General features: G+C 40.8%; 1 protein-coding gene across 13 annotated transcripts in view; it reads left to right on the top strand.

The window, feature by feature from the left end:
- SANBR (SANT and BTB domain regulator of CSR) overlaps positions 1 to 13,920 on the top strand; it is a 62,210-nt gene that overhangs the window by 37,681 nt on the left and 10,609 nt on the right. For 9 of the 13 annotated variants that reach the window (XM_042447525.1, XM_042447496.1, XM_042447511.1 and 6 more), the window contains 11 exons: positions 294 to 417; positions 877 to 1,029; positions 2,155 to 2,300; positions 2,419 to 2,518; positions 4,552 to 4,584; positions 6,782 to 6,881; positions 7,486 to 7,580; positions 8,637 to 8,665; positions 11,147 to 11,220; positions 12,041 to 12,129; positions 13,150 to 13,241. In XM_042447525.1, coding sequence (XP_042303459.1) covers positions 294 to 417; positions 877 to 1,029; positions 2,155 to 2,300; positions 2,419 to 2,518; positions 4,552 to 4,584; positions 6,782 to 6,881; positions 7,486 to 7,580; positions 8,637 to 8,665; positions 11,147 to 11,220; positions 12,041 to 12,129; positions 13,150 to 13,241 — 1,035 coding nt within the window. Of the gene's footprint in view, positions 1 to 293; positions 418 to 876; positions 1,030 to 2,154; positions 2,301 to 2,418; positions 2,519 to 4,551; positions 4,585 to 6,781; positions 6,882 to 7,485; positions 7,581 to 8,636; positions 8,666 to 11,146; positions 11,221 to 12,040; positions 12,130 to 13,149; positions 13,242 to 13,920 lie in introns of those variants that run through there. The other 4 variants (XM_042447530.1, XM_042447545.1, XR_006101725.1 and 1 more) reach the window with 3 other exon arrangements.

Genomic DNA, 13,920 nt, shown 5'->3' with positions numbered 1-13,920 from the left:
ATACACTGATTTGGGTTTTACCCCACATGCCATCCACGAGGCAGAAGTCCATGTTCTTTCTTTTCTTTTCTCTTTTCTTTTCTTTTCTTTTCATTTGTTTGTTTGTTTGTTTATTTATTTATTTATTTATACATACCTTTCTCCCAGTGTGGGCAGCAAAACAGTTAAAAGAGATTAGAACAAAATAACAGCTAAAAAAACAACTGTAATTAAACTCCACTAAAACAATTAAATCAGCTACCTGTAAAACCAACACTTTGATTTGCCTGACCACTTGCTGCTCTTTGTTACAGAGATAAATCTTGGGATGTCCATGAGTACTTACTGAGTCTTTTTGAAGAATTAAAATCTTGGAGAGATGTATACTGGCGCCTTTGGGGAACCGTCAATTGGCTGACATGTTCACGATGTAATCAAGTGAGTGTTTGGGACCTTCTCTACCACTCTTTGCTGTCATATGGTTTATAAAGTAGCAGCTTTCAGATTTTGCACACTTTTGGGGACATTCTGGGAAGGGGTGAGTAACAGATAAATCAACTGGTTAATATGGTGGACCATCCAAGAATGCTCCAACAGTGATCTTGGCTTCAGCTGAGGCTTTGTTTGTTTGTTTGTTTGTTTTTTACAGCATTTTTCAAGCTGAGAGTTTATTTTACTTGTTTATTCAGTATCTGTTCTGCCCTTCTCCTGTCAATGGACCCAAAGAGAAAGGTATATTATAGCTTACATTATGGTTATCTTTTCCATCATGGTGCCCAGATGCTGGTAAGAAGACACATCTATGATGTGACAGATTGTAAAGCTGTTTTTTAAAGCATCAAAGATAGGCCTTGCAATTAGTGCTGATAGTGATGTTTTGTTTCATTTCCCTTTTAGACTTTCCTATGCACTGAATTCTCACATTGCCAATATCACCCTCAACCGGTGCTCTACCCTGGCATAGCAAGTTCTCTGGGTTCCACTGGCACTGGAATATATCCCTGTTGTAATCAGAAGGTTCTCAGATTTGATCCTGCACCTGTTCCAAAAGTATGTACATTGGTGAAAATTTCACTGTTTTGTCAATCAGTAGAATTTATCCCTAGCTAAATTGTGTGTGCTCCACCAGCTGAATAAGCTTGAATAAGTTACAAGCTGAATAAGTTTGAATAGCTTACTGCATTCTAGCTCTTTTTGTAGATGTAACATTTCATGATTAAACATGGAATCCAAATACTGAAACTAGGATGAGCTACAGAGTAAAATCTGAAGAATGGTTTGAAATGACTTTGCACATTTTAGTTTGTACTCAGTGGCATATCTAGTATATTTGACTTCTGAGTGGATAATTTTTTGTAGGTGTGTATACACACACACACACACACACACACACATACAGTGGTCCTTCCATGTTTACTCAGGTTAGGGGTGAAGGACCCTCATGAATGTGGAAAAAATGCATCCGAGGAAGTAGACTTAAGTCTACGAAAGCTCATGCTGCCAATTTGTTTCTTTCAGTTAATCTCAAAGGTGCTACAAGATCTCTCTACATACTGATTCCTCCTCAGACTAACATGGATGTATCTTTGAATTCTGCAAATAAAAAAACACTGTTCTTTTTACCTAAGTGAACACCTCTCCGGGAATATCGAAGTCCTCCAGTGCAACTCTATGGTCAACATCTGCCAGATGTTGATTATAGAATCATGCTGGAGGACCTACAGATGCCTAAAGAAGGAACTTCTAGGTTCTCCAACATAACACTATGGTCTCCAATACAACTCTGGCAGAGTTTCTCTGGAGGACCTAGAGATTGCTACAGAGAACATATTAATCAAAAGCGCAAATAATCAAGTCCGCAAAAGTCAAAGCTGCAGATGTGGAGGGCCAACTGTAATTCCCCTCCTTCCTTCAACAGCCTTTTCTGGCAGAGCTGCTGGCCAGGTAGAAAAGGGAGGCAACTTGCTTTCCCATCCAGCCAGCAGAGCTGCCAAACCCAGAATGCAACTCCTTCCCATAGTGCACTGGGTGACATACCTCTCAGATGTCACCTGGTGCAGTCTGCACCCTCTCATTGTGATGACCGTGTTTGTAATTAAGCACAGTTTTAATTTTGTAAACCTTAAACCTATATAACCTAGTGACACACACCTTTTTATCTTTTTAAAATCAAAGGGATGTAAAGTAAGGGACCACATGATTGGCTTACCTGCTGGTGGTGAAGGTGGGGATGCCATGCCCTATCAGACTGCTAAAATACTGAATGATCTGACTCAACACAGGACTGTCATTGTTGTGCCTTTTTCAAAAGACCCAAACAGGTAAGAATATAGTTGTTGTTGTTTTCTGGGTAAAATAATTCCCAGAGACTGTCAGCTGAATTGGCTTCTCTGGAATTCAAACCCTTGACAAACATACTTAAATGTTTCTTCTTGCCAGTGATTCTGGAATTGGATTGAATGATGAGAAGGGTGTTGAATGTGATGTGGTGTTGGAGCCAAATTCACCATGGGGCCCCAAAACAGGGGAGATCAATGCTGTAAGTAATTGTATTTCCCTCTTTTATTCTTGAGTTCCATACAGTTGGCAATATTTCCAAGTTATGGGTTGGAATGTTGTCTGGGAATATCTGAGACATAATTCTTTCTTAGGAAGGGGTTGAGGAATCTGTGGCCTACTAGTTACAGCTAGTCTCTAGTTCCCATTATGTCCATCCTCAAATCCTAATGATAGGAGGATCAGAGTTGTAGTCAAACAATATCCAGGAATGTCACAGGTTCCTCATCCCTGTAAGTTGTTGTTATTGGTATTTGCCTTCAAGTCAGCTTCAACTTAGTGCAAACCTATACTGTAAAATTGGTAAAATTAATTTAGAAGGCGTTTTTCACTGCCCTCCTCTGGTGCTGAAAGAGTGTAACATGTCCAGAGTCACCCAGTGACTTTCGGTGGTTCAGTGGGATTCAAACCCTAGTCTCTCAGAGTTGTAGTCCTACACGTAAATCATTACACTACAATGGCTCTCTCCTTGCTGTAAGAGATCTTTGGAATTATACCTGCAAAGGAATGCAATGAATGTAAGAATAGTGTAGAAAATAGTAATAGTAATGTAAAAATAGTGTAGGAAGTAGTGTAAGAAATTAGTAGGATCAAAGCTTCCAAATGCTGTCTGTATGGGTTTCTAACTCTGACCACCTATGTGCCTTCACTGAAACAAAAGTAAAAGAAATTGAGAATGTTCCTTAATGCACATTATATTTTGAAACACTTCCAGAGAGGAGGACAAAATTCAAGGCCTAAATTTTTCAAATGTGCTAATTTGGTTCCTATATAACAACAAATTCTGACTCTCTGTTACATTACCATGCCAACTGCTCTGTCTCTTCTCTCACGTCATTCGTTGCTTTTATAGAAGACATTGGCCCTCTCCAGATGGGCTCTTTGCGGTGTGTCCACGACGTGCTGCTAGGGTTGCCTTGGGGTGGCACATGCACATGCCCCGCAACCCTAGCACATCATGCATGCGTTGCCATGACGCAGCACCTTACACATGGCACGCGTAACCGTTATGTCGCAGCTGCGCCGCTTCCATACAGAGCTGTGCAGCTGGAATGTATATGCACCGTCTTTGGTGTTTTGCGGCGCAGCAAAAAGGAGCTGCTTTTTTTGAGTTCCTTTTCTGCAAAGCAGCTGCTCCGCACAATTTATATGCTGTGGCACAGCTGCGCAGCAGAGAGAGGCGCTGAGGAGGTGCCTCTTCTGGGCGGTCTGTACCCCGCCATTGTTTGCTGTTCCAGATGTAATGGCCAACAGTTACTTCCATACTGATGAAAGTAATTCATCCAAGTTAAGATGGTTCTGAAACTGTGGCCTCAACTAGCATAGCCAGTGGTTAAGGATTCTGGGAGAGAAAGTCCAAAATATTGGGAGGACCAAATTTTGCACTTGTGTAAAAGGAGTGGCAAGAGGGCAGATGGAATTTCAGACTATAGTTTGGGCATCGCCCATGAACAAACTGTATTGTAACAGCTCTAAGTGGGACTCTAATATAGGATGTTGTGATGAAATTATGGGCAAATCAATCCTTTGTATCTCCTGAATCCTGAACCATTAAATGAATCATGTGCCACATAGCTATGCTACACAGGGTGAACTTTGTGAAAACAATTCATGGCAGGTTATCCATTTGACTCTTCTAAATAAGGTGAAAGAAAAAAGGGATGTAGCAGCACCTTTAAGACTAACTGGTGTATTAGTTTGAGCTTTTGCAAATATAAACGAACTTCTTCAGATTCAGTACAGAGTGGTATTAAAGCCTCAGAATATAAAGCATATTTATACAGTTGTGGGAGCATTGTATGCTGCAATAGATTAATACAGCTTCTTCTTTGAAAAACTTTAGTTAAAGAGTAACTGTATGTCAGCAGGCCCCAGACATACTTTTCTACCCATAAATTACTTTTCACATCTCCGTTTGTTTTACATGAAAGCTATAATCAATGTCATAAAATACACTGCCATATTCACTAATGTTTTTGCTCCTGGCTGCTTTCTCTTTCTTGCTTTTTTCAACAGTTCCTTTCTCTGAAGAACTGGACTCTTCAGCTGGTATGTTTAATTCAATTGCCCTGTGTCTCATATAGTGACATTTTTTACATCTTAGATATTTTCTGTGTTATTGAATCACTTGTATTACACCATCTGTGGTTCCTTGATGGTCAGTTTTGACACAGCAGCTCATGCAATCATACATGTCTGAATCTCAAGGGTGTTGTCTCAAACATTGTAGGTGTTTCTGTGCACTTAGCGCAATGAAATAACTCAGCACATACTAGCTTGAAGGCACGTAGTGTGACTTTTGTGCTGAAGGAAATCCAGGAATCCTCATACAGTGGTACCCCGGGATACGAATTGATCGCGTTACGAAATTTCCGGGATACGAAAAAGTTAGATTGGAAAAAACTGTTCCGGGATACGATGTTTTTTTCGGGTTACGAAATTATTTCGGCGCGAAATTCAAATGCAAAGCGTGGCTAGCGGCTTTCCAGCACTAACGGAAAGCCTTTTTCGGGTTGCGAAATGTATCGGGTTACGAACGGAGCGGCGGAACGAATTAATTTCGTAACCCGAGGTAGCACTGTATACTGATTTGATGGGAGACTCCTGGAACTGCGTTTTAATCTTCTGTGAAATATTCAGAAGAGTAGCAGTGCAGAAGTCTGACAGATAAATTTTGTGGCATTAGGAGGATATGATAAGGAGAGGATAGGTTAAATAGTAGCACTCTTCTGTGGCATTCTGTGTGTTGTGGGTCACTGGAGACTGTTTTAACCTTGAAGGGGCTTAGTGTCAGTCATTTTTTCTGTTTTTTACCTAAAGGTAAGACCTACCAGGCTGCTGCCTGATAGAAGCTTCAGCTATGTCAGACAAATAGAATTAAGATTACAATATTTCTCAGGCAATATCATTGTTTTTCTTTTAATATTACAGATAGCTCCAGGTAATCTTAGTAGATACTGATCATCAAGGTCCATTCCAGTCTGTTTTAGGGACAGAAATAGCACTGGTCACCCTGTCAGTGCTGTTTGATATCATGGGCCATGGTATTTTACAGAGCCAGTTAGGTTATTTGAGCTGGGGTCATAGTATCGTGGTGACCCTAGTCTTTTTTTTGGAGGGTGATTCTAGTAGGTCCAGGGAAATCAGACCATGGCTTACATGTGACCCTATTTCCTGTTTTTGCACCCATCAAACCCTCTTGCAACCTTCCTACTGCCCAATTTCTTTCCTTTGAAATAAGAAAATTCCTGTCTTTGAGTACCTCTAGAAGTGCCTCAGAGCGTCATCTTACTTTTTAAGCTCCAGACCAAACTGCTGGAAGAGGTTCATGTGGTAGTTTGAGCTAAAATGGATGCACAAGTCTACCTCTCATTTGGAAGTATCAAGCATGGAAGTATCAAACCAATGTCTGTAGGCACTTTTGAGTATGGAAGAGGGCAAACAATCTGAAGCTTAACAGACATACTGTAAGTAGGAGAATCTGCTGATGTAGATGAGGGTGTGCAACTGGTCTTGAATGTTCCACAAAGCCAAATCTTACTGCAGAGCTTGAAAGATTACTATAGTTGTCGGTCCCCAAACCAGTGAAGCTTAAAAAAGGTACGTTCCACTGATATTTTTATGAAAGCTCTATACTGTAAATGTTTTTGCAAAAGAGTTTCCAAACAGAGCTCTTTTATTTGCTTTTGCTTGGAGGTACCAGTGGTCAGAATGCAACCGTCTTCAGCTCTGTGACCAGAGGGCAATGGACTCTTGTATTGTGTATGTGTTTGGAGAGGGGTCTGTATTGGAAAGGAGAGTAATTTAAACACTTTTAGAGCTTTTCTAAAAATATCAGTGAAAGGTACCCTTTTTAAGCTTTGCTGGTTTTTAACTTGATTCCATTATTTTTCTCTCCAAATTCATCAGTGGTCTTTTGTAATAAAAGTTTAAATAATCTGTATATGTTATCTTCCCTTGAAGTTTGTATTTATGTTAAGTGTTTTTTTTAGCTGTTGGGGCAGAGGAAGGAAGATGTTTCGCCCAAAGTAGTTTAGAAAAAACCTATGACCATAATTGCAAACTGTTAAGTATGACTCTGTTTCCAGGTATAAAGCTCCAGAATATTCTGTCCCTGAAAAATTTGTTTCTCCTTTTTCTATTTTACTGTTTGACATCTGTCCATATACTCATGGGGGAAAGAAAGAAAACTTTGTGGCCTTTTAAAGGGAAAAGTGTTTTTTTGTTTTACTTTTTCCCCTCAAAGAAGCAACAGTTGCTGCTTTCAGAAGATGAGGAGTACACTACTGGCTCTGAGGTCACAGAGGATGAAGTAGGTGATGAAGAAGAAGTGTACAAGAAAACAGGTATAGTCTTTCTTGTCTGTGATGCTGTGGTTGTTCTTTGCTAGTGACTGGGAATGCGCTCAGTTGAAAAGCAGGCCTTGTCACAAGTCAGTTTAGGCCAAGGGTGAACAAAGCGTAGATTGTATGGGGACTCAGGGACACCACAGGCCAATGGCCAAGGAGTCGAATAGGAGTCTCCTAACACCACCTTCTGAGTTCGCCCCTCCAAGAAAGACGAGAACTACTGCATAACAGTGCCGCCAAGTCCTATCTCAGAGAGGTGGCCCAGAAGATACCATGACCAATGGCATCGAACGCCACCAAGAGATCTAATAGGACCAACAGGGACACACTCACTGTGTCCAGCTCCCTGCGTAGGTCATCCACAAAGGTGACCAAAACTGTCTCAATCCCATAGCCACAGATTGGATGAACTTGATAGGGTTTTCTTAGGCAAGGAATACTCAGAGGTGGTTTTGCTAGTTCCTTCCCCTGAAATATAGCCTCCAGCACCAGATATTTGTTGGCAATCCCCCATCCAAGTACTAATCAGGGGACCCTGTTTAGCTTTCAAGATCACATGAGATCTGATGTGCCTACGTATTAATATAGTCTTTCTAATTAGCAGGAAGAAAGGAGAGACCAAAGAAATTTATCAAACATCCAAAGAAGCAAATGTCTTCACCCAGTGTCCAAAAGAAGGATAAAACATTGGAGAAGGTAAGTGTAAGAGGGCAGCCCCAATGCTGGACTGGAGGGTTCAGAGTTTGAAGGACTCTGACATTTCCAAAGCCCTACTGTGTTCCAACAGGCGGGACAGACGTGAAGGAGGAGGAGCATTTATCCATCCTTCCAGGTTTCATGTTTTTCTTTTCTTTTTTAATAGATGAGAAAAATAAATTAGACCAATCCCAGTACTTGTTTGCATCTCTGTCCATGTTGGGAGTGTTACCTACCATTACTCCTCTTACATGAGAGGAGTGAGATGCACAGTTTGCAGAAGCAGGAAAGATCCATGATCAAATCTTCCCCTGAAGTGTCAGCTCTGTCTGACCAAGGCTTGTAGCCTTAATGAACTTAGGCAGGAGTGACATCTGACTTAGACTTTTATTATTTTAGTGATATAACATGGCCATGATATAACATGTGTTAGTCTCAAAGTTGCCACAAGATGACTTCGCAACGTGCGAATCAGTTTGGCTTTTCTGCCTAATCCTGAAAATTAGGTTGTACGAGATGAGAGAATAAGAGGTTGTGCTTTAGACCTGGTTGTGGTTCATTCCCTTGATTTCAGTGGGATAATGAATCTGTAACTAATTAGGTCTGGTTCTTGTCTGTCTTATATGATTGCTCTTTTTGACATGATATTAAGTAAAACTTTGTAACCACTGAGCAAACCATTCTGTTTTAATTTTTGCTCCAAATCTTGGTGCCTCAGCATGACTCCTCTGTAATTTGACAGCTTGTAATTTTGAGTAAAATTAGAGCCCTGTTGGTGCAAATGCCTATACTGCAGCCACTCACTCACAAACCACAAGGTTGTGAGTTCACTCCCAGCCAGGGGCTCAGGGTCGACTCAGCCTGGCATTGTTCCGAGGTAACTAAAATGAGTACAGTACTTAGCTTGATGGGGGCAATTAGCTTACAGGTGTAAACTGCTTAGAGGCTACTCAGTGTGGTATGAACAGGTATATAAATGAAGCTGCTACTGCTGCTATGCAAGAAACCTCAGAATATCGTTTTCTTCCTGTTTTGTATCCCTCTCTCTTTTGACAGTCTAACTCTCGAGATGCCTCTCCTTTTATGTGAGTATTTCTACTAAAGGCTTGAGAAAATACCATGAGGATGGGAGCTATCATGAATTTAAAAGATTTTAGATAATTTAAGCAGTTGACATATACATAGGGATACATCTCTGGTGCTTTTGGCCATGATGGCTTTGCTCAACCTACGAATGTTAGGTTTTTAATATTCAACTTACAACTCATCTGAGATCCAGTAATACAATTTGGCAGAGAGCAGATCTCCATCAGCCTACTTGTGCTGTTCTGAGTGTGGTGGATAAAATAGCTCCATCTTATTTTCTGGGTACACAAACACAGCAGGAGATTCCTGAGCACAGTTCCTGCCTCCCTCCTGCCACTGAGTTGTTGTGGGTATATACCTAGGCACTGCCCTGCTATCCTTGCACACACGGTGGAGGACATAAATCAGCTGCTGCCCTTAAAGAAGAGCACAAGCTGCACTGCTGGCTGCCAAAGCACAGCTGGATGATACCTGCTCACACTTGTGGCCAGTCAATGCCTGGAGGGTTGAGCTAGTGCAAAGGTATTGCACAGAGGTGCAGGATAAAGATATTGTCATAACTAGGGTGTCATATGCACTACGGAAATAATGCAGCTTGATACTGCCTGAATGCTATAGAATTCTGTGATTTGTAGTTTTGTGAAGTACTACAAGTTGAGCATGAATCAACAGTGTGATGCAGCAGCTACAAAAGCCAATGCAATTCTAGGCTGCACCAATGGAAGTATAATGTCTAGATCAAAGGAAGTAATAGTGTCACTCTATTCTGCTTTGGTCAGGCCTCACCTGGAGTTCTGCCTCCAGTTATGGGCACCATAGTTCAAAAAGGATGTTGAGAAGCTGGAGTCTGTCAAGAGGAGGGCAACCAAAATGTTGGAAGCCATGCCCCATGAGGAGTGACTTAGGGAGCTGGATGTGTTTAACCTGGGGAAGAAAAGGTTAACAAGTGATATGATAGCCTTGTTTAAATATTTGAAGGGGTGTCATATTGAGGATGGAGTAAGCTTGTTTTATGCTGCTCCAGAGTAGGACACAGAGCAAACTACAGTGGTACCCCGGGATACGAATTGATCGCATTACGAAATTTCCGGGATACGAAAAAGTTCCATTGGAAAAAACTGTTCCGGGATACGAAGGTTTTTTCGGGTTACGAATTTTTTTCGGCGCGAAATTCAAACGCGCGGCTTGCCAGCGCTAACGGAAAGCCCTTTTCGGCTTGCGAAATGCATCGGGTTACGAACGCCGCGGCGGAACGAATTAATTTCGTAACCCGAGGGAGCACTGTACAGGAAAAGAAATCCCACCTAAACATTAGGAAGAACCTACTGATGGTAAGAGCTGTTGGACAGTGGAATGCGCTTTTTTCAGAGTGTGGCGGGGTCTCCTTCTTTGCCGGTCTTTAAACAGAGGCTGCATGGCCATCTGTCGGGGGTGCTTTGATTGTGTATTCCTGCATGGCAGGGGGGTGGACTGGATGGCCCTTGTGGTCTCTTCCAACTCTCTGACTCTATATTTAGCCTTCTCTTTCAGAGAGCTATGGTGCCTCAATAAACTACAAATCCCAGAATTTCATAGCATTGAGCTATGACAGCAGTATCAGACTACATTAATTTTGCAGTGCAAATGCAGCCTAAAAGTTACACCAGTTTAAGTCACCTACAGGATTCTGGCTTTTCTGTTCTCCTGAAAACCAGATGGGAATCCAGAGCAATCACTAAAGCACTGATTAAAATTTTCTTCAAGGAAAAGTTCCTTCTTCCTACTCTCTGGGCTGGTTGTTTTGCTGCTACAGAAAAAAAAAAACATACACAGCAAGCTTTCTTTTTTATTTGTTCAATTAGTTGGCTCCTTATTTAGCAGAGAGCATAGTTAGCTAATTAATATCTGGACTGGAAATTTACAGCTTGCATCTTTCCTTTCTGGACAGGAGTGTGAGCCAGATTGAGAAGGTGGTGTTGACTAACTTTTTGGATTGTAGTTGATGTCTGTCTTCATCATTGAAGGAAAATGATGAATGTGTAAGTCTTTCAGTGATAAAGATAGACATAGACTACTGGCCAATAGTTTCTTGTTCAATAATTTCTTAGTTTCCAAGTCTACCAGGTGTTATTGTCTGAAGTTTTGGACCATTAGTGATTTGGATTCTATACAAGAAACTAGGAGTCACTGAAATCATTGCTTAATGTGGCACATTCCAAGAGGTGTCACTTCTTGGAATTGTGTTATTGTGATCCAAAATATGGAAATATAATTCAGGCATTTTATTAATCTCTTTGGAATTTCTCCCAGAGCACTTTTTCCCACTGGAACCACAGTTGCTGCTGTTATTGTTATTAACTTTATACTTCACCTTTCCCCCAAAACCAGAACCCAAGGCAGTTACTAGTTAGTATTCCTAGTTTGTATGGAGAGCCGTAGCCTTAGCATTGGCCACCCTTTGCTTGTGTGTTATTTCTCATGGCTTCTTTCCTTTTCATTAGTGTGAGCGTGCAGCAGAATAAGTGGGATGCTTCCAGATCACTACGATTCAACCAAGATGCTCAACGAGAAGAAGGTAGGGTGCTCTTTTTAAAATATTTGCCTTGCTTTTGTAGTATTGTTGCAAAGAATAAATACAACTATTTTCTGCAACTTGGCAGATACTTGAAACAGCGAGTATTCTATGAGACAAAAACGAAATACATTATTGTATTTCCATCAAGCCCTTTTCACCAATAACAACACAACCAAATAAACCGTTTTTCTTCAGTACTTCTCTAACACATCCCAATATTTATGGAGCCCTGGTGGCGCAGTGGTTAAATGCCTGTACTGCAGCCATTCACTCGAAACCACAAGGTTGCGAGTTCAAGACCAGCAAAAGGGCCCAAGCTCGACTCAGGCTTGCATCCTTCCAAGGTCCCTAAAATGAGTACCCAGACTGTTGGGGGCTAATTAGCTTACTTGCTGTTCACCACTATGATCTCTGGAATAGCGGTATATAAATAAAACAAATTATTAATTAAATTATTATTCCAAGGAAGCAAACTTGTCAAGTCAAATTGAACTGCCTCTTATGCGCCTCGTCATGCACACAGAATTCCATTGCAAGCAATTGTTATAGTTAATGTCACTTCCCCATACACCAAAAAGAAGGGCTTGTTAAGTAAGGAGCTCTAAGGAGTTGATGGCATACTCTGTAATTCTCACCCAGTTTTCAACAAAAAGCAGTGTTTCATAGCTATTCCTTTTTTGATGAAAAGCTTTATTAAGGGTGTCAGGCAGATGTGACTCTGTCTCTTACAGAGTAATGGATATAGCTCTTCCCCTTTTATACTGAAAATGGTATTGCTGCAGTACAAAATATTCTCTATTTCTGTTCCATTTTCTGACAGATCAACGGAGGATGGTTGAGATAACAGGCCACTTAATAAAAATGAGGCTGGGAGAACTTGACCGAACAAGATCAAAGGAAAATAAAGAAGTGAGCTTCACTGTTGTGATACTGTTAATATAATGTCACAGATTTGGTTTGGTCCCTGATCCTCTTCAGTGTATGTCTGTAAGGAAGATATGTTGACCTGCTCTAATCTCCAAATCCCCAAACTGGGTTCCAGTATTTGTCAAAACCAGCAGATGTGCTGCTCAGATGTGGTTTGCCACTGCTTTCCTCTGAGGCTGAGAGCATTTGACTTGCCTAAAACCACCTAGTGAATTTTGTGGCTAATCTTGAAATTGAACCCTGGTTTCCAGAGTTGTAGTCTAACACTCAAACCACTGCACTACAGCCAGTTTTACTAGGGGAAGACTTCTATATCAGTAAAAACAGTGTATGGCTCTGCAAGTCCTGCATCCTTAAACTGAATGCAAATATTATGCATCAGACTAAAATACCCAACTGCTTCCATAGGGGAAGATTCCAGCTGTATTTTCCATACACAGAAACTTGGTGCAGATTTTGTAGTGTGTGGAGATATAGCAAATCTCAGTCTTTGTTCTGCATAATGAAAAAGTGGATATTTAAGCAAGGAATGCAAGATCAAGTTTTCTCTGCTGAGGGCTTTTTCTCTGCTCCTTCAGCTACAAAGGAGCTTCTTCTAGGAGAAAGTGCCATGCAAGTGCTGGCACCAGATCTCCTTGGAATCGAATGCTGCATAGTATGTTAGCAGTGGGTAAATGTGGTTGAGAGCACATCTGTGTAGAGATGTTAATGACCCTAATCCCAATTATGATACCTTTTGCATGCCAAGTTGGAACATTTCTCATTTCTCAGCATTTTATGGGATGTGATTGACCATTTTGAAAATATGTGCTGTAGACCAGTTGACTAGTTCATATTTTGTTCTTGTGAGGTGCTCTCTGTGTGTGTCTCTTTTGTTTCTGTGAGACACCTATATGTTTTCCTTAAGAAAAAGATTTCCAAGATACAAGAATAGATAATCATGATGATGAAGCTGCTGCTGATGAAAAACCTGTATCTTCCTTTCTCTTTTGTAACCTGCAGTCTGCAGCTGGAATTTATGCCAGGCTTGAAGCTCAGATCAGGGCAGCAGCCCAAGTGAACACTCGGCAGAACATCCCAGAAAAAAATGCAAGGTAAACTTATTTCATATAACAGAGGAAGAGGACAGAAACAAAACTTTCCTGATTTTGTTTAGAGGTGGAACTCACAAATTAAGGGATACATTCCATCTTGCTGAAAGAGAGGCAGGGGATGTATGTGACTTTTCATTTGTTGGTCATTGAGCTTTTCTTGTCCCGACTTTTTTTTTTTTTGGCCTTCACTCAGATTAGAGCATCTTTATCTTGTGCTCTCTTGATCTCTCTTTGATTTCTTATATTTTTGCAGCTTTGTCTTTGCTTTTTTATCTCATTTTTTTAAAAAAAAAAGCCAAATTGTTCATTCAGTCTTCTCTTTCTGTAATGGGCCCAATAAAAAAAGAAAGCAAAGGCAAACTTTTCACAAGAAGCTCCTTAGACTCTCATGGAGCATTTTATTGCTTACTAGCACAAGAAGAAGATGTTCTGCCCACTACATACTCAACTTAGTCCTGACCGGCAAGCAGTTCTGTGGTGGCTTGCAGAACTCATCATTTTGGTAGGGATGGAAACTGGCTTTTTATTTTATCCCTTTTATTTTAGGACATTGAGCCTCTTTGCTATATATAGAAATACTTTTAAAATCACAAACAGGGGAAGAGTGGGGGAGATGGAATTAGGTGAAATACTGATTCCCACCATTCTCCCAACCTACCATATTTCTGAAGAAATACTC

Source organism: Sceloporus undulatus, chromosome 1 (genome assembly GCF_019175285.1).
Source record: "Sceloporus undulatus isolate JIND9_A2432 ecotype Alabama chromosome 1, SceUnd_v1.1, whole genome shotgun sequence".
In the NCBI taxonomy this organism is placed as follows: Eukaryota; Metazoa; Chordata; class Lepidosauria; order Squamata; family Phrynosomatidae; genus Sceloporus; species Sceloporus undulatus.
This window is presented reverse-complemented; position numbering and strand designations above follow the sequence as displayed.